Genomic DNA, 20,453 nt, shown 5'->3' with positions numbered 1-20,453 from the left:
ATTAGGGTTTAGAAAACAATTAGAGAAATAACTACTTGAATGCAGTCCAATGCACTCCAGGGGTCAAATGTATCAAAGTGTAGATTCAGTGTAAATCCGAAATATCCTTCACGCTAAGTAGGCTACGTACTTAGCGTAATTGCCGCGCGTATCCAGCATGCGGCACACCCCGACAACTCCTCCCATTAACTTCTCAATCCATTCTGAACAATTAATGATTACTGATGTGAAATGGCAAAGGCAATGAAAAAATTAAAATAGAAACTTCATTGAATGTGAAATGAAGGCCTAAATGACCAAAATAGAGTCGAAGTTTGTTTGGTGGCATTAGCAGTGGGGTAACAAATAAGGCCAAGCAGTTCCAATGGAGAAATATATTGTCAGCTGTAAATGCTGTGGGTAGCGCAGTGCGCACTGTTGTGGATATAAAAAAGAAACGGTGCAACTTTCAACGGGAGGCAAAATAGTGAATTGCGGCACATTGGGCCATTGTTAAGCCACTGGTGGGAGATTGGCTGCCTTCCCCATTCCCCATTAGTAGCCCAAATCCACATGTTTTCTTTCTGGCAAAATAAGCCACATGCATGAAACTTACTCTGGTTACTCATACTAGTCCCCTCAATGTAGCCTACAGTAAGAATCATTTGATGCTTGGATAAACAGAACAGAAATTACATGGTGCCCATTTTTATGTTTGTACATTTGACCCCTGAAGTTTCAGTAGGCCTACAATTACACTTTAGAATTAATGTAGAAGTTGGGTTTTCTACTGGGTTATGTGAGTGTCAGTGTCTGTATTGAAGAAGACTCATGAAGAAAATGTTATGTCCGTTTCTTCACTAAGAAGTGACTATGTTCAGTTGAGTTCTGGATTTTATAAAGTATTAGCAATCTGCAGATCGGGAGAGAAAATCCAGACCTCTGACAAGAAATGACAACACAACAACAGACTAGGTCTCATTTACATCTCAGCTCTGAAGGCCAGGGGACCAACTTTTATACGGCACAACAAGCCTGTAATCATAATACTTATTGGAGGGATATTGTCCTTATTCATGCATCATGTGAAGAATAGCATCAATACTGATGTAAAGAGGCAAATTAAGTTGGAAGGAATACTAACAAACGACAGGTATACATCTGCTTTGTGCTTGTTTTAATGTGAGATAAACATGGTTTATACATTGTTGAACATGGCTATGCTTACACATCCCATTCTCTGTTCATGTTCTTACAGTATATTAACTGGTGTGCTGTATTATTACAATGTATGCCTTTACCCTCATTCTAGGCCACAATTAAATGTGCTTTATTGGTCTCCTTCAATCCCATTCCCTTGGGTATTCTATGTGTGTGCGTTTGTGTGAGGGAGCTCACTTCCATACTTAGACCATGAGTGTTTCTGTCTGCATTGTGCAATGGCATGGGAAATCACACTGAGATTGTAATGGAAGGTTGTGTAGAATTAATGTGGTTTCATTGGTAAGAGACATATGCTGTGAGAACTTGTGTTGCCTGCAGGATGGAGGGATAATTTAGTTGAGTTCAAGAGTTTTAAAGTGTTAGAGACTGTTGGGGGATTGTTCAAGTTAGAACAGTTGGCTGTCTGTTCAACTACTTTTGGGGTAAATGACCATTAGGAATTGATGCTCCTGAAGGTTTTATGGCATGGTCTTAGTTGTAAAAGACCATTTGGAGGGAGGATGAGTGAGCTCACTAATCTAGGAACCTGTTGTTACAACTGTGAGGAGGCCATTTCGTGAGCTGAGGATGGGTAGAAACAGGAAGACAGCTGCATTTTTAGCCTCCAGGAAGGGATCCTTTGTGGAGTTGTTTGTAAATGATGTCTTTATTGATTGTTGTTTCGAAAGACCAGATGCTATTAGACTACAAAAGACACTGTGTGTTTTATGATTGGCGTCACTCTGTCGAACAACGTTAGGGCGTCCTTCTGCAGCTCTGATCTAAAGATCTTTTTTAAGTGTTTTCAGTATTAATAAATAATTTGTATTACTATGGCATCCTGACTATTCTATCACGCAGTTTCTGCAGAAATTCTACCACAGTGATCCACTTTGATGTGCGTGTGTGTTTGATCCAAGCTGGTTCTGTCAGTATTCATTTGTGAGTTTGATTCATTCTGCATGAATGTGTCGAGCATTTAATTCAAAATACATGCGACAGCCCTTGGCCCATATTTTCAGGTTCAAAGCAAAAGGATGGATTTGCAGTGTTGGTATAGACTTCAACAGGGATGAGATTTTGTAGTTTCTCCCTCAATTTTTATTCATTCAAGGTGATTGGGGAGGCAGAAGGACCTTGTTTTTTCCTTCCTCCTCACCTGCCAAGACAAACCTGCCCCCTGATTAGAAGCTAGGATGTAAAAATTCACGAATGTATCCAACACACTTAAGGCATTAACATAATGTTAGAATTACTGTTATAGTAACTAGCAGTGCATCAAGCATCATTCTCACTGTGTTTTGTTATATGGTAAAAGTCATAAAAGATAATAATTATGGATAATTATTGGGGAACCAAACAACATTTGTTAATGCTTACGATACATACGGATATTTATATTATGTTTGATTTGCTGTGCAAGAATATAGGATATGTGACTACATACTGTATGTTTGATGACCATCACCTTAATGTGATGACACACTCAGAACAGTCCGAATGCTGCAAAACAAAGAGCACAACATGTCATTTTATGCAACACGCAATTGTAAGATAAACAAGAGTGTGTCTTCAGTTGAAACACAGAAAATTCTTCAAACATTTGAGTGTTCGTGCATCTGCCTAGACACTCCTGTTAGAAAAAAAGAACGTTACCATTCACCAGTCTTCATCATCTCAATAGCATTGTTGACTTCCGCCAGAGTCATGTTGTGGGTGATGAACTCATCCAGCTTCAGTTGCTTCTCCAGGTAGGCGTTCACCATCTGAGGCACCCCATCCTTACTCTTAAAGCCTGTTAAAATAAGTATTTGTGGATGGTCTACAGAATTCTGTACATTATTTTCACACAACACAATCCTATATATAATGGTTGACGGTAAGACATGATTAGATACAGACAACAGGCAGACAACAGGCTTACCTCCAAAGAGAGATCCTTTCCATGTACGCCCAGCAATGAGCTGAATGGGTCTGGCAGAAAAGTCATCCATGTCTGTCCAACCAACAAGGACACTCACTCCCCAACCTTTCATACATGACTCCAAGGCACTTCTCTAGAGTAGTAGATTAATACATTCAGTATTACAGTCATTTTGTGTCCTTTTCAGGATGGAACCTATGCAGCCTACAAACAACTCACCATTACAGCCACATTCCCAACACACTCCAGGGAGAAATCCACTCCCCCATTGGTCATCTCAGACAACACTTGGCTGACAGGTTTGCTGTGGTCCTTGGGGTTGAGGAACTCTGTAGCACCAAAAACCTTGGCCTTCTCAAACTTGCCTGGATTGATGTCAACAGCAATGATCCTCTTAGCCCCTGCGGCTTTGCAGCCCATGACAGCAGCCAGACCCACTGCTCCCAGGCCAAATACAGCGCATGTGGACCCTGGCTCCACCTGTGAGTAAAAACTGTTTTTTCTTTTCTTTGTTTGATCTACCAAGTGACTATTAATAAGAAGACGTGTGTGATGTCTGACTTTTGAGCTGTATAATAAATCACTTAAATGATTACACCTAAATCCATGCACACATACTTTGGCAGTATTGACAGCTGCTCCATATCCAGTGCAGACCCCGCAGCCTAGGAGACAGACCTTTTCAAGGGGGGCTGAGGGGTGGATCTTGGCTACTGCAATCTCGTTGACCACTGTGTACTCTGAAAAAGTGCTGGTTCCCATGAACTGGAGCACTTTCTTTCCTTTACAGGTAAATCTGGTATCGGACTCAGACATGACATCATACCTATCGCTGGCCCTGGTTTAGAAAGATTTTTATTAGTTTGTTAATACAATTTTTTTTATTAACCATCATTAATTGCTTCCTTCAATCCGGTGCCTTTTGTGTCCCCATGATCTAGGCTATATATCTTGTGCAAAATTTTGAAAAACTGTTATATTAAATGGCTTCTTATGGCTCGGTTAAACTCCATCTAAGATAAAAAGTGAAAGATATCTATCTCAGAGTAAACTAAATGCATATTAAATATTTTGTTTTCAGTTGATGAATTGCCATGTCCCCCAAAATTTTCTATTACATTCGGTGAGATCTATCTTTTACAAAATCCAAAATATTTAAGTTTTAAATAATAAATGTCTGAAAATCTGAAAGCATACAAATTCAAATTGGACCATCACTTGTTTTCAGTTAGTGGTTTCAGACCAGAGGTGACCCCTTTTTAAAATATAGGCATGTGCAAACACTTTTTTGCTGTTACTAGCACAACTGTGCAAAACCTTTAAACCATAAATCACACAACTCTAAAACCATTTTAAAATGTGGTTCATGAAAGAAGAAACAAAAAGATTCCAACCATGGCATTTAAAGATGTTCAAAACAATATTTACAAAAATACAGGTTTTGATGATAATTCTAGGTCTTTTTCCTCTCCGGGTATTGTGACCACCCCTCAGAGGGAATGGGCCAGACAATGTGAAGACAGTCATTTTGGAACAATTGCTTCCACAAGGAAGGAGGTAATCCCCCCCAACCCACTTTTTTGTGACATATGGATGAAGATGCAAAATCTGGTAAAATGGGCTAATGAATTGGATACCCCCTAATCCAGCCTTCCAGTCACTTGAAAAATGTGGCATGTACTGTATGGGTAGGATATATATATATATTTTTTTTTATGGCTGCGTACTTACCAGCCTTTCTCACATAGGTTGGTCTTGGGGTTCTTGCAGAACCTGCACTGGCCACATTGGGAGATGAAAAGAGGGATAACCTTATCTCCTAAAGAAAAAGTAAGAACAAAATGTATACACTTTTGTCTTGTCATGATCATCCCTCTTTTATAGTTGTTACCTAATACTGTACTGATGACGTTGAAATTATTTATGAAGATAAATTACATGAGTCTGTGTATTGACTTCAGCAACAAAAGAAGAGAAAGAGAACATGCACATTTCCATGGAGAGGTTTAAGTGATTTTGTTTTGACCTGGCTGGAACTTGGTCACTCCAGGCCCTACACTCTCGACGATCCCAGCTCCCTCATGACCCAGGACTACCGGGAAGCCATCTTTGTGTTTGCCCTCAAAGAGGTGGTACAAGTCAGTGTGGCAAACACTTGTAGCCACTATCTGCCCACAGCCGAAGGGAAAGAAAGCATGAGGTTATTGTGTTTTGAATCATGTTAATTCTTATGTATTTAGCAGATGCTTTTATCTGAAGCGACTTACTAATAGTGCATTTAGAAAGTACTGCACATAAGCAAGGATCAGACGTGCAGAAGTTCTGAGAACAACATCTCAGCAACCAGGCATTTCAGATTTTATAACAACAGTGCAACAGTTACATCTTAATGACATAAGTCTAGTGCAAAAATAACATCTCAATTACAGTAGTGCATTACAGTGCAGCAAAATCACCAACATATCATACGTGCAACATCAAACGTTAAGTATGACAATATTACCAACAAGCTATTTGAATCTGACTTGTGTTTGTTAACTTTTTTTCTCACCTTAATGCGAATCTCGTGAGCTTGAGGAGAAGCAACCTCAATTTCCTCTATCACCAGGGGTGCGTTTGGCTCCCAGGCCACTGCTGCCCTGCACTTGATAACCTACAGAATTCAATTTGACTCGTTAAACTCTCAACACACTCTTCAGCACCTATCAGTTTAAAGACACCCCAAACACTGTTATGACCATAGTAATGTTTGCTAATGCATTTTTTGACTGTCAGTTGTTTTGGATGGTATGACAAGAATTCAGTTTCTGAAATGCAAGTGTACGATATGTTATATTCAAGTAAACACTTTTATGCTCTTTCCACTGTCTAAAGTTATGGTTTTATGGACTTTTATGGAGTTATGGACTCTAAAACTTTATAACTTAACTTTTCAACATAAATCACTGTCTGTTTCAAAGTTGCATGCACTGCCAATGGAAAATATGTATCAACACCGAGCTTTTGGTTGCCAAGTAAACTTTGGAATTTCAGTTAGGCAATATCTCTCTCTCTGTCTTGTGTAAGAAAGGGCTGACAAAATCCAAGGACTGTTTGGTCTGTTTTTTATGTTTTTTATCCAAAATAGCTTTGACAACAGAACTTCCGTAAAATCTCACGAGCTATGACTTGTACCAGAATAACCCTTGTTAATGTTTATTAACAAAACCACACAGTAAAATGAACTGTTTTGTTTAATGTGTACCTTCTTTAAATTTGCAATTACAAAAAAAACAATATTAGCTGACCACCCAGACGAAAACCAAGATGTCCATTAGAACCCGTTTAAGCATAAAACATGGTCATATTCTTGCCTCTATACACAACCACAAATTAGACAAACTTCAGTTACAAGACTCAAAGATATTATAGACAGATATTAGAAAAAGATTGATGAAAAGTCAGAGAGATACATACTTTTCCAGCAGTTGTCATGTTGTCAGCAAAGCTACAGTTGAAGAAAGAGAGCAAGATTTGTTTTGGACAGCTGTTAAATACTAGCCTGGTCCTAACCAGACCCTCTTACGTTTCATTTGTACAGAGGGTCTGGGATCGCTCCATTGACAAGCGTCAACTTCCTTGAAGGCGGGTACTCTGTTGAAGTTTAAAACTATTGGATCTGCCCAGAGCCACTCTGATCTGCCATAACCAATCACTAGTGTTCGCCTTAGCCAACTCCTTCACCACTACTGTAACAGAGCTAGCTGCCATAGCTTGAAAATCAAACTTTTCCCGAACCCCGTGGGGAGGAGGGCCACAACATCATGGCCACCAACAAAACTTAGCAAAGATTGTTCCTGCTCCGGCTTTAACTTTTGGATATTCGGCAGCGACTCCGCTGCCATTACTGAACTACAACTCAAACTAGCAAACGACATCAACGTCATCGTTCTTAGCCACTCCCTCTGTTCGCTGATTGGACCTACAAAAATGTTGTTTCTGAAAACCGACTAATACACCGAAATCCCAGACCCAGTACAGAACCAAAATAAAAATTGAGCGGAAGTACGTAGGAGGGCAGAGCCAGGCTAGTTAAATACTACCTAAGGGTAATAAAACAAACCCTCAAAAGGGAGGGCTTCCAGCACACAAATAATCACATCGCCAAGCAAGGCCACAACCACGATGCTCCAGAGTTACACCCACCAATGTACTGATTGGATTAGATCTTCAATGCATGTTACAACTATAATTAAAAGAATATCTCTGTCTGTCAGTCTGTCTGTCTCTCTGTCTGTGTGTGTGTGAGTTTTTGTGGCTCGATTATATTGAAAATCTGGCACTGTACGAAGTTGAAAATTGTCCGGTTTCTTGCAAGTTATCTTTAAAAACAAAGGAAAAAACATAAGTGTAACAAATAAGTGCACACTAGAGGGCACTTAATGTCGATCTAAATATATTGAAAAGTTTACAAAGTGTTATGCTTTTTGCTTCATAAAGAATCATATTGAGTCAAAATAATGTACAATTTCTTTCTTGAAAGATATGAAACAGGGTTTCTTACAAGAAAACTTAGGCTACATTTGTGAATATGGATTTTGGCATAAAAAAAAAGTATAATCTAAACCTGACTGTGCTTTTCTTTACAGTTCTAACAAAGACCAATTAATAAATGTTTCCATAACAACACGAATTGGTCATCAGTATTCTTTGCAATAAAATCACAAACATTCAGACAAAATGGTCTTACAAACGTACTTTTACTTTTATGCCCTTTTGTCTATATGTGTTTATATGTTTCCATGTATGTATGTATCACTGAGAGGCACTGAATGTTGTTGTACAGTTGTGCAATGACAATAAAAGGTATTGATTGATTGATCAGCCAAACTTTTTTTAACAATTATGTCTGTCAAACGATTCTAATGCGCGTAAATATAAGAGGCAAATACACAGTTTCTGTGAAATAATGCTCTTATGGATCTGTTTTCTGAAAAACAAATATTTGAACTGAATGTTAATTATTATAATGTCACTTTTGTCAAAATAATTTTGTCAAAATCATCCTACTCGTTTTTTTTTTAACTGGCAGGACAATCTGTTGTGGTATTTTGCACTATAAAATCATCCTTCCAGGATTTTTCAGTGTGGTAGGATCGATATAGCTATATTTCTGCGCAAGGTCAGAAAAATCTGACAAGATAGGACAAATCGACAGAACACCCGGCGCTCTTTACAGTAGGTAAAAAAGCTAAAGGAACAGGGGGTGGGTGGACTTTGAAAGTTACTCTTTCTGTGACGTCACGTAACCCGGATATGTTTCAATTTCGAAAACAAAACCTTGCTAGTCGGCAAAACTAATTATTGTAAAATCATGAGTAACATGTCTAGCCAAACGACACCTACTGTTAATAACCAGTCTATACGTCATCGGCGTGAGTTAGAAGAGCTTGAGGATCGAAGAAGATGGCATTCTCACCATCCGTCCAACTACACTACAAGACTATTAACAGTGAGTCTCAGCTAGACTGACAGTAGTAGATTATTGCCTTCCCGTGCAGATTAGCATAACATAATAGTAGCTGAACAGCTAGCTACCACTGCCAGTGTGTGTGAATTAATATTATCATATGCGGCGTAGCTATCCCTTGACTAAGATGTAATTTATATAATGTTGTTTTTATGACGAATAAAACAACTATTGTTGGTTACTTTCCACACACTTTTCTTTACTGTGGTTCGCGGCTCGCATTTTAAACCTGTACTGTACTAGTAGCTAGCTTCGTTAGCTAGACTAAGCAAATTTAATTTGGTTGTTTTGATCGTGTTAAGGCTTAACAAAGATCGTAACTTAAGGACAGGAGAACGCTGAATGTTAGCCTACATGGCTGTAACGGTTAGAGTTAGTTAATGTACTGTTAAAAAAATAGAGATGTAACTAGGCCTATATTATGAAAGTACTGTATCTATAATATTTTAGCTCATATCCAGGCTTGTTGTGTGACAGACTGTAAATCCAGGTGAAGTGCAATTAGCTTAGCAAATGAAACCTAGCAATTGATACGTTACCAGGTGTAGCAGTGTTTAATGAAACAAATGTGTTGTAATAAATATGTTAATAGCTTATGCTTAGTGAGATTCTACCTCGAAAGCTTGAAATGATAGAAAACATGTAGACTGTATGGTGACATGTTTGGAAGCCAACTATCTCCCCCTCCCCAAACTTCTTCTCAGGATGGCACCAGAGCCAGTTCACGCCCCACCAGTGACCCTGGGTCCAGGTGGCCCTATGTAGATGACCCCACAACCAGACAGCCCCAGGTGGATGACTGCGAACGTCTAGGGACCCTTTTCGGAGAGCTGAACAAGTGTCTTCGCAACATTGGATTCTCCCAGATGTACTTTGGGGAAAAGATTGTGGAGCCTGTGGTGATCATCTTCTTCTGGATCCTATTGTGGTTTCTGGGTATCCAGGCTCTAGGCCTGGTTGGAACTTTGTGCATCATCATCATCTATCTTCAGAAGTAAACAAATAGGATTTCTAATGACAGTGTAGAGCTCTGTTCTAATAATGAGACAATTGTATGAATCGTAGTGTCTTTGCTGTCTGCTTGTTTTTTTTGCTGACGCTACAGGCTTTATTGAGCATCTGTGAACTGGACACCTCGGATTATAGTGGCCAAATAATTTGGTGATGTTCTTCTAGAGTGTCAAAGGAATGGCTTGTTCACACGCATGTTGACAGAAGGGATGTGGGAGCTCAGAGCTCTAACTCAAATAAATTAGCTTTATCTCTTAAAATAATGTCCTTCCCTCATCTACACTTGTGATAGATGAGAAGGGATGTGAAATTAATTTATGTTTTATGATTATGGACCTTTTAGACTCACAAAATGTCCGGGCTATACAGACTGAGATTCAGGCACTTCAAAAACATGTAATGTTGATAGATCACTCTGTAGGCTACATTCAGATTGATTAGTGCCATTTGTTAACCTATACTGTACTAACTATGAATGTTCCAAAGTTGGACTGTGTCCATTTTAACTAAATGTAGCATAGTCCTTATTTAAAATCAAAACCAAATATTCTCTTGAGGAAAATAACATGGAATGGGATTTATGTTATCTTACCTGATGATTTTCACTAGCCTCTCACTTTAAGTAAATTACCTTGAATGGTTGTCAACGGTTTTATTTTTCCTGTACCTCTACTTCAATGAAGAAATCTAATTTGGCATGCAATTCAATGGTGAAATGTGATGGGAGGAAGAGCATTGATGTGTAATTATTGCTCTTTTTAATTCTTGTTCTTATGGTACCTTAAACCAGGTTCTCAATACTGCAGTGTTCTCACAACAGTGTATTTTTACAGATCAGTCCACAGAAAGTGGGCATTCTCCACATTTTTGTGCCACACAACAATGTACTATGGTGCAAGAGTTTTGAAGCATCTGCTCTTTTGAAACATGGGCCTCACGCCATCTGTATGCACTCAATTGAGCTTTTTTCATGCTCTTGTAGCCCATATTATGGACGGAAAAATACGGCCTTGGCCAGTTTGAAAAGAAAGTCAAACGTACTGATACATAGGAATTGCATTGAACTGAAAAATACGAGGTGAGAATGGTTGTCGTTTGAAGAATTTCCAATTTTAGTAAATTACAGTGTATTTATTAGATTGGTATGTACAGACATATGAAACCAGAAAAAGCTATAATTATATTTTTTATGTGTAATTCATGTGGGTATGCTTAATGACCAGGGTTAATTTCGATTTGTCTGAACACAAATATCAGCTGCCCCAGATGTCTTCTTTAAGAGTTAACAACACAAATCAGACTTTTATTTTCCCCACATGCATTCCATCTCATGACATTTCAATTTGGGATATCACTGGAAATTGACCTATTTCCGACCAGAGTGACTTGGGCTAACCAGGGGTGACTTGGAATAACCAGGGGTGACTTGGGCTAACCTTTTAAAAAGGAGATCTATATACTAAGGTCAGTTCAGAGGGAAATTATGTTATGCTTATTTTGTAATAATATATATATACCATCACTACCTGTTAATGAGGTTTTGATGAAGCATGATTACTATTTGTTAGCCATCCAAAAGCATACAATCCCCTACATTTTAAACCATAAAAAACAACACAAACATGATATCATACTGTGAACTGGGTGATTCCAAAGAATGCCTATTATAAATATCAGCGTATATAAGCGTATCTTTTTTTACTTTGAAATCACTACATTGACAAGTGCAATTATTCTGTACATGGAGTGCCTTTCAAAAGGTTTGAGACCCTTAACCAATTATCTTATGTTGCTGGATTGCAAATGGTACATTTACATTTTGTTCTGTTTGACATTCTATTTTAATACACTGAAACTTAGTATAAAGCCAAACTGTACAACACTGTCCATGCCTCATTAGACACACTATCACTACAGTGAGGTATAATGGTGGCAACATCATGCTGTGGGGATGCTTCTCATTAGCAGGGGCAGTTTTAACCTGTTTCAGTCAGCTAAAACTCTTGGGTGGAAATTCATCATACAGGATGAAAATGATTTCAGGCCAAAGCTACTTTGGAGTGGTTCACTAATAAAAAAGGTGATTTTCCTACAGCGGCCTAGTCAAAATCCTGATCACAATGCCATTTATAATCAGTATCGGTATTAGAAAATTGTGGTCCACAAGCGTGAAACCTGAACCACCTGGATCAAATATGTCAAGAACATTTTAGAAAATCACTCTGACACCATGTGTACAGCTGGTAATTACTTATCCCAAAATACTTCAAGAAGTTATTGCAGTGAAAGGTGGCTCTACTGAATATTAATATTTTGGGGTTGAACACTTATGCAAGCAAGATATTTCATTTTTTTTGTTTTTCTTTCTCAAAATATTTTCCAACATTAAACCAATGTCACCTTACAATAATCGATTTTGAGTTGTAATTTTAAATGGACCACTAGTAATTCACTAAAATGATATCATTGGTCACGGGTCTGAATACTTTTACAAGGCACTGCATATGATTCACGGTCCTACATAGTGTAGCTTGAAAATATTTTTAATCTGTTTCTTAAAGATGACACAATGCCACCAGTATATCGGGGATTCACCCTTCTAATTTATCTTGATTCCCTGGAGGGACTGGAATAACGGCAGCCTCAGTTCAGATGCCGTCTCTTGGCTAGTGAAGGGTTTGAGATATGCAAAAACAAATAAGGTTTTGCATTGAATCAATGCATCTTGTTCTAAGATCTCTATTTTATTAGGTTGTACAGTAATATCAGCTTCACTTGAGGTTTGTTACTCACCTAATTCAGAACTCATTATTTGAATTAGAATATATTTATCTCTGTTAAGAATAATTGAATGTTTGATTCATCATAGTGGGAAAAGGAATAGCTCAGTGGTAGGGTGTATGAATTGAAAAGAGTCTGCTACATGAATATACCACTATTATTATAATGGTAATGTGTGAAAATACTGATGAAAGGTTCCAACTTGATGCCACTCATAATACTGTCTAATGTGAAGGTATGTATGAGACATGAGTAGTCTACAATAATAATTCCTTCAGGGTGAAATAGTTGGCATATACTGCTGATTGTGCTATAGGCCTATCTACTGTTAAAATGGTCCAGATAATGCAGCTTAATTATTTAAAACGTAAATGCTGCAGCAAGACTATTGACTAGAACACTAGATTACAAACCTTTCTGTTTTGTCAGTTTTATGCCTGCTGAAGTGTGTGTTGTATGTAGCATGGTTATATAACACAGAGTACGTGTGTGGAATGACATTCTAATACATTATACGTCTACATTGTACTGTGTATGTTGAAATGACAAATAAAGCAAACTTGAACTTGTGTGCTGCTTGAAAACTGTATGTCTGTACTATACAGTACAACTTGAAATTACAAATAAATACAAACTTGTGTATTACTGTGTGTAGCAGTTTTCTAGGTGTGTAATTGCATGTCACATGGGTGTTGTGGTGAGTTACTGTGTGTTGCAAGTGGAAAAACGAAGAGACAGGGCGTTCTTATATAGAGATTGTCTCCTCTGTAAAATACTTTGTTTCAATCCACGGAGGCTGGCGCTGTCTTGGTGTCAAGGAGTCCTGAGACTTTCTGAGAGTTTTTCGTTGTCTTCCTGGAGGGTTTAAGTTGGTTTAGGTGCAGTTCTGTGGGCGTATGTGAAGCCCTCTGTGACATTGCCTGTAAATAGAGCTATACAGATACACTTATTTAATTTGAAATTGACTATTTTATGGATAACTGCAAACTGAACTTGAATAAAAAGAGTAATATATTTTTATAAACAATGTGTGAGATACAGCCAATGATATTGCCTTTATACTGCACATATCATCTTCAAGTCTTTTTCAAGCCCACCATGCAGACAAACTGGAGTATAAGCGAGTCCATATCCTTAGAAGCTGCCATAGTGACCCAGAACTGGAATATGTAATCCCCTACAGATGAGATGCAATGTTTCAGTTCCACCACTTCCCTTTGGCAAGCAAACCTTCCCAGCTGTTTCCCCAAGCTTCTCCCCAAGGGTTACTGGAATGACAAATTGGAGGTCCATGACGCTGGTTACCTAAAATAGACAGATATCACATATTTTTATCATCTTTATTTAAGAAATCACTGCTACACAGTACTGCAGCCTAGTCTAAAGCATTTCAAAATACAAATGAAACTGTCACTGTATATTTGATAAACTTTTGACTGTTTACAAGTCTAAAGTTTATCAATAACTTTTGATAAACTACTCAAGAGTATCAGAATATTCCATAGTCTTAGACTGACATTAGCCGTCAACATTTTTCTGTGTGTACTATACTCTTGTGCCAAATCACTTGTCTTTGCCAAAGGACTATATACGCTGACATCCTGTCTATGACCCATCAGCATTATCTAAATTGGTATGCCATCGGTAGTTACTTTTCCTGCTGACTACTACAAAAAATTTGCATTTCAGTGTAATAATTTTGTTTTGGACCATACTACTTGACCTATTGATGTTGTGATTACCTAGGATTAAACAGGATTAAGACCTGTAGCCCTTGTAATCCCCAGATAATCTGCCAGATTCTCTCTTGTGGTAGATAGTTTGGACCAGGAAAGTCACACTGGAACATTGTAAAGGAATATGGAGATGAACAAGGGTTGTGGTGTAGACTGAATAATGTATCTCCTTCTCTTTGTCCACTTCCTACAGTGTTGCCTGTTGTTAGTCCACTCCTGTTCGTCTCTGTGTTTGTGTGTCTATCAAAATGGGAGTAATGGGACAAGACTCAGGTCGGGTACATTGAAGTTAATTTGCTTGTCTGATATAGTACATGATCTTTAATGTGCATATTCGGTATTTAGGAGAAACAGACAGCTTTATTTATTCATAGAAGTGGAATGTGTCATGATTTGCCATGTTGGTTTGTTGATATAATTAAAACAGAATGTTGCAGTGAGTGTCTTGCTACCCAGCCATAGATATTGAGTGTTGAGCTGGTTAACATATTTCTTGGACTTAATGCTGCTGTGACTAAAACTACAGTACATGTACATTTTATAAATGTATCAGATGCTTTTATCCAAAGTAATGGCCAAATAGTGCATATAGAAGGTGCAGCAGAAGATCAAAGACCAGAAGTGCATAGTTCAGACGGTATTTTGGTGGTCAGAGTCAAGGAACAGTCGATATTTCAGTTGCTTATTTAAAAGTCTTTATCTACAATTCCAGATTTGTGTCGTGTCGTGATCGTCGCATGTCAGTAATTCCCTCTGATGCCCCAGCCGACACGGTCAAGTTCCGCCTGGAGAAGACTGCCATCTCCAGGGTGCCTCGTGCTGCCTTCTTCTACCTGTCTGAGCTGCAGTATCTGTGGCTGACCTACAATACCATCAACACCATCCATCCTAGCAGCTTCGTCAATTTAAAAGTCCTGCGTGAACTGAGATTGGATGGAAACCTTCTCTCTGCCTTTCCCTGGGAGGCACTGAGGGACATGCCTCGCTTGCGCAGTTTGAGCCTCCATAACAACCGACTCTCCAGCCTCCCTGCCCATGCTTCTCTCTTTCTTCCACACGTCACATATCTTGACCTCTCCAGCAACAGGTCAGTTAGACACTTTGGATGTCTGTAGATTTGTATGTATTGCCATTCCAATGAATGTCACTATTTAGTTATCTGTCTGTTATACTGGCAATTTGATGAACTATTTGATCGTCTTAAAAAATTCTGACCTCAAGTTATCAGGGGGAAACTATTTCAGAAGAAGGAACATTAGGATGGTATATACAGCCATGGCCAAAAGTATTGCCAGTGACACATTTTGTGTTTTGCAAAGTTTGCTGCTTAAGTATTTGTAGATTTTGTACACGTTTCCATTGTACACTGGGGATTTTTTTTAATAAACTTTTATTGGAAAATACTTTCAATATATGCAAATAGTCCCTCATTTTATAACAATCAGTCTGGCTTTAGTACATGAGATATATTCTCCCTCTGTTGTCTTTTTTCAAGGTTGACCACTTTGCCCTCTGAGCTTCTGGACCTTTGGCTTCCACTCCCTAGGCAGTCAGAAGAACCAACGCTGAGAAGAGTGTTAGGTAAAGAACACCATAATCTTATTTAATATTTATTATTAATGCAGTGAAGTTGCTGCAAAGATGACAGTAAATAAGAAAGAAGAAAAAAAATCACCATTATCAAGCACACTATTTATTTTGTCTAACCAGATGGCTAAATACTTGACAATGGACAACATTGACAAGAAAAGTGCATATTTTTTACCGTTACTGAAAGAGCTCTTCATTCCATTTCTGAAAGTTGGCATTATACTGTCAATCACATGACCTATACAAAAGCAGTCTCGACTAGTATTCTGAAACTGAATTGTGCACAATATCCTATTCTGTTTGTTTATCCAGGTCTCCAAGATAACCCCTGGCTGTGTGACTGCCAGATCTCTGTGTTGACAACCCTCTCCAAGTTCCCAGGAAGCCCTCTATTCCTGACGGATCAGTTACTGTCCTGCAGCATGCCTGATAAACAACTTGGGGTCTCTCAGACAGATCCATCCCAGTGCATGAGACCTTCTGTTCAACCCTTGGCCACTAAGGTCACCTCCCCATTGGGTAGCAACGTTATACTCCGTTGTGATGCCACTGGCCACCCCACGCCAACCATCAATTGGACCAAAGTGTCTGTCTTCAACACTGGTAAAGAAGGATGAGGAGTACAGGGTTGGCAAAACATGAATCTAAGTGTATGTTATTTATAGCCAGCATCTAAAATGATGAATCGTTTTTTAAAGAGTGCAGGTCTAGGTTAGACTGAAGCCAAATATGTTGTAATTATGATGATTTTGCACTTCGGAAGAATAGGGTTATGGTTGTGTATTACCTTTAGGAAAAAAGTTAATTATTATTGTTTTGTAGTTTGTAGGTGTTTGACTATTTATTACATTTAGTCATTTTTATATAACATTTTATAATTGTTGATTTTTATTAATCATATAGTCATATTTATAATCTCAACAGAATGCTGCCAGCAACCGGACAACATAGAAATATCTGAAAATCTACCTAGGAACTTAGACAGCTGTAAGTATGACCTTTCCACAACCAGATCATGTTTTAACATTCTTGCTGCCTTATTGCTCCTTTTTTCCCCCGTCACATTACAGTTATGCAGGAATCTCCTCGAGTAGGAAGAAGATGGTCCATCATCAGCCTCAATGGAATTTCATACAAAGATGCAGGGGAATACCGCTGTCAAGCACAGAATATGGCTGGAACAGCAGAAGCTTACATTAGGCTTAAGGTAGTGGGATTTTTTGCTGAACCCCCATCCATTAAAATCAAAGCCCAGACAACTCCACTTAAATCTTCATTGAATTATAAGAAATCCCCTCTTGTGCAAAATACAAAACAAACATCAGCTATTATTTCAATATCTGACCCCCCCAAAAAGACGGTGACTCTGAAACGCATTAAACCCCTCATTTTTGCTAACAAAACTCAAAAAGCAAACGGTGTTCCCACCACACTTTTAAAAAAAAGACTATTACTTAACAAATCTGTGAAAAAAAAGAAGTAATAATACCTCTATCCAATATCAAAAGGAAAAGACCAGGATTAAATTATCACAAGTAAAACATTTCTCAGACGTCCAAAAAATACTTCTCAGAACAAAAGTTAAGTCCCAGTTGTCCTTTATTGGGGACAATTTATGAACAGAAGATTAGGGATAGGGATATTAACCTGCAGAGGGCACTCTAAATACACTGAGTGACTCCTTACTGTGGGGCCTTTTACCTGCAAAACAGGAAGGAGGGAATTGAAATAAAGCAATTAATTATGTGCAAATAATTTTGAACCTTACTATATCCCCCAACATCAACCTTAACTTGTAGAGGTTTCCTGTATTAAATCAACCATTCTGGCTCCTTATGAATCTTTTGTACCGGTATATTAGGTTTAAATAATATAATTTTTGTAATGTAAACTATTCAGCTCCATGCATCCCAGAATATTTGGTTGCATCAGAAATGAGCATCTAAAATTTGCATACCAGATTTAGTTAACAACTAATTATCTTAAATATATTTTCTGCACCCTTGTATATTTACTATTGCAATCTTTCTTGTTTCTTTTTTTGTTCTAATCTCTTTAATACATACATGAAAGATTTATCAAAGGTTATATTGCATCAACGGTCTTTTCCTTGAATGCTTTTTTAGTAATATTGTCTTAGAGAATTGAAATTAATGGATGGTCAATGTATTATGTTTATTTCAGATCAAATAAATAAAAAACATTAATGAATAACACATCTTTCACTTCATTGTGTCATTTGGCAAAGGGCACAGGGAGGGTTTCAAAAGGTTAAACCATGCTATCACTCATATGTTTATGACTTGTGATGGAGGTTGTGATGCTTTCATTGCTTTATGCACTCCACATATATTTTTACTGAAGGTGAAGACGAATGGTAAAGAGTTCAAATGTGTGAGAAACAGGGGTGTCGTTAGACCCTTTTTACTGGGGCACGTGCCCCAGTATAAATCTGCTGTGCCCCAGTAAAATCAAACGTTTGAGTTTTAACAATTTACTTTATTAGTCAGTGCATTCAATTACATTGGTAATCCCAGAAAAAATAAACGCAGTATCCCAATCAACACTTGTAAAATCAAAGCAGTTTAACAGAAAACACAAACCGATACCCGCAGAATTTGAGTTAGCCAAATCGCCACTGCAGCACGCACACAGAAGTCCAGGTGTAGGACTCGGCACACATGTCAGAATTGATGTAGGCTAAGGAAACATTACAAAACTAAAGAAAGTTTAGGCCTACCGATGATCTTATTTTGACTAAAACAGAAAAAAAATATTACATGAAGCTCAAAAAACAGTATTTGCACTCAAATGAATGCGAAAACAATGCGCACGCTCGCATTAACTATTGATGTCCCTGCCAAAGCTGATATCAAACTTGCTTCCCTGAACTGTTGTATAGTGGGCTAATCAAGGGAAGAATCAAAAAATGAATGAATAGGAGCCTGTGCCCCAGTAGAACTTTATGTCTAACAACGCCCCTGGTGAGAAAGATAAAAGATAACCTTATCATGTCCTTATCTCTGTTACATCTGTCCCAGCAGCAACACAAGGACATTTTCAAGAAGTGATCTTAACAACGCAACAAGTTCACTCTTAGTATAGCACACTGGTAGTTAATGTATGTTTGTGTTTGCGAAAATCGATCTATTCTCTTTCTGATGTCTCATCCAGAGACTTTCCATAACTTCCATTTTCCCTTTCCAACTTTGTGTAAATCTTGATGAAAACAAAAAAGAAAATGACAAAAGTGTTTTCTGACTGAAAATAATCCAAAAATGTTAGAATTTTTCTTCTCGTTTCTGTTAATGTCACAGTAGAAAGGGGAGTGGACTTTTTCTATACTTTATTTCTATACCATCTCTTTTCTTATGCAAAATCTGTTACTTTATGGAGGGCTTATGGAAATCCAATTATAATATATAGATATAAAATAGTTTTTATATAATTTTTCAGATTGTACATTTTTATGGTACTGGTTATTTGCTATGTGTGATGATATATGTGGGGCTAGGCCAAATATTATATATTCTTAGACTTGTCTGTGCTATGAAGGACAGTAATGACAATGCATTGGCTTTGAAGGCATAGGTGTAGAATTGTTTAGGAAGCATTTTGTTCAAGACACATAAAAAATAAGTGAACATTCTATTCAAGTAAAACGTGTTTCTTGTAGCTCCATGGATTAGAGTTTTTCTTGCTTTTTTGCTGTACTAATCCTAATCATCTACTACTTCAAAAGCTGTTTGGATATTGTGTGTAGTCAGGTAGGACCAAAAAAACTGATGTTTTAGATAAAATTGTGTCAGTTGGTACGGCTGAAAATGGTGAATAGTTTGAAATAAAAGGGTGTGGATACTTCAGCAAATAACTGTTTTTACAGTAACGGTTGAATGTAGTTCACATGAGCTACTGTGTTTCAAACTGTTATGTAGCAATTTGGTGACATTAACAAGATCTGGGATATTACAAAAAAATTGAAACTGAAACAATGTGGCTTTTTATGTACGGTTCATGTGCAGTGAAACAAAGGCCTTATTCTCTTACAGACTGTCACGGTTAAACTAAATCTCTAGTATTTGCATTGAACTCTGGATAATAAAATGGTGCACTGGGACACAGTGGAATGCACTGCATTTCATGGTACATTCCTCAAGCTATTTGTGGTTTCCTTTTTAGTTTCTTTTAGAACATGAACAGGCCAATAAATGTATCGATTATAAATATTGCCAGTGTTAGCAGTCTGACCTCAGAAGTTTTAAGATCTCAGTCTGTGCGAAAACAGATTTCATTGGTTAAATCAGCAGCAATGATATTAGCCGTAAGTTTTTTTGACAGTGTTTTGTGAAAGACATACAATTTCTACTTATTATTTCACTGTTTGTCTGTCTTTGATTCAGTGTCATCCACAAAGTTGATGGTTAAGTGAGAAAAAAAAATTGTCCTCTCATATCTGTTAACAAAGTAACCAATGAGTAGTCTTAGCACAATGAGCCTGCATATTGGTGAGCATCGGCCTGTGAGATGAAACAACAGAAATGGGGACATAACAGATTTTCCAATGCTCCCTTGCTATTTTCACCTTTCGGATTGGCATGAAATCCATCCACCATTTAATAATTCCAATGTGTAACCATTATGTTTTTTTCCTATTCAAAAGCAACCTTACACACACTTCTTAGGTCTAAAATAAAGTAGGTTTCATACTTGGCAGAATGTA

The 20,453-nt window shown here is 37.8% G+C and overlaps 3 protein-coding genes across 3 annotated transcripts; 2 read left to right on the top strand and 1 right to left on the bottom strand.

Moving 5' to 3' along the window:
* Window positions 1–1,148: 1,148 nt before the first annotated feature.
* LOC134027141 (alcohol dehydrogenase 1-like) lies at window positions 1,149–6,701 on the bottom strand. Its single transcript, XM_062470311.1, has 9 exons — window positions 6,563–6,701; window positions 5,658–5,759; window positions 5,133–5,274; window positions 4,838–4,925; window positions 3,725–3,944; window positions 3,326–3,586; window positions 3,107–3,239; window positions 2,839–2,977; window positions 1,149–2,685 (listed from the first exon to the last, which is right to left on the bottom strand). Exons 1-9 carry the CDS (start codon window positions 6,578–6,580, stop codon window positions 2,652–2,654), a joined length of 1,137 nt encoding a protein of 378 aa, XP_062326295.1. The 5' UTR covers window positions 6,581–6,701; the 3' UTR covers window positions 1,149–2,651.
* A 1,673-nt stretch (window positions 6,702–8,374) lies between these two features.
* On the top strand, window positions 8,375–12,976 carry fam241a (family with sequence similarity 241 member A). Its single transcript, XM_062469712.1, has 2 exons — window positions 8,375–8,597; window positions 9,320–12,976. The coding sequence occupies exons 1-2, from the start codon at window positions 8,460–8,462 to the stop codon at window positions 9,611–9,613; spliced, it is 432 nt and encodes a 143-aa protein (XP_062325696.1). The 5' UTR covers window positions 8,375–8,459; the 3' UTR covers window positions 9,614–12,976.
* A 1,257-nt stretch (window positions 12,977–14,233) lies between these two features.
* lrit3b (leucine-rich repeat, immunoglobulin-like and transmembrane domains 3b) lies at window positions 14,234–17,472 on the top strand. The gene is made up of 6 exons (XM_062469697.1): window positions 14,234–14,416; window positions 14,856–15,230; window positions 15,639–15,724; window positions 16,046–16,336; window positions 16,658–16,720; window positions 16,804–17,472. The coding sequence occupies exons 1-6, from the start codon at window positions 14,304–14,306 to the stop codon at window positions 17,214–17,216; spliced, it is 1,341 nt and encodes a 446-aa protein (XP_062325681.1). The 5' UTR covers window positions 14,234–14,303; the 3' UTR covers window positions 17,217–17,472.
* Window positions 17,473–20,453: the final 2,981 nt, after the last annotated feature.

Source organism: Osmerus eperlanus, chromosome 9 (genome assembly GCF_963692335.1).
Source record: "Osmerus eperlanus chromosome 9, fOsmEpe2.1, whole genome shotgun sequence".
Classification (NCBI taxonomy): domain Eukaryota; kingdom Metazoa; phylum Chordata; class Actinopteri; order Osmeriformes; family Osmeridae; genus Osmerus; species Osmerus eperlanus.
Note: the sequence above shows the minus strand (reverse complement) of the source record. Positions and strands in the feature narration are given on the sequence as shown.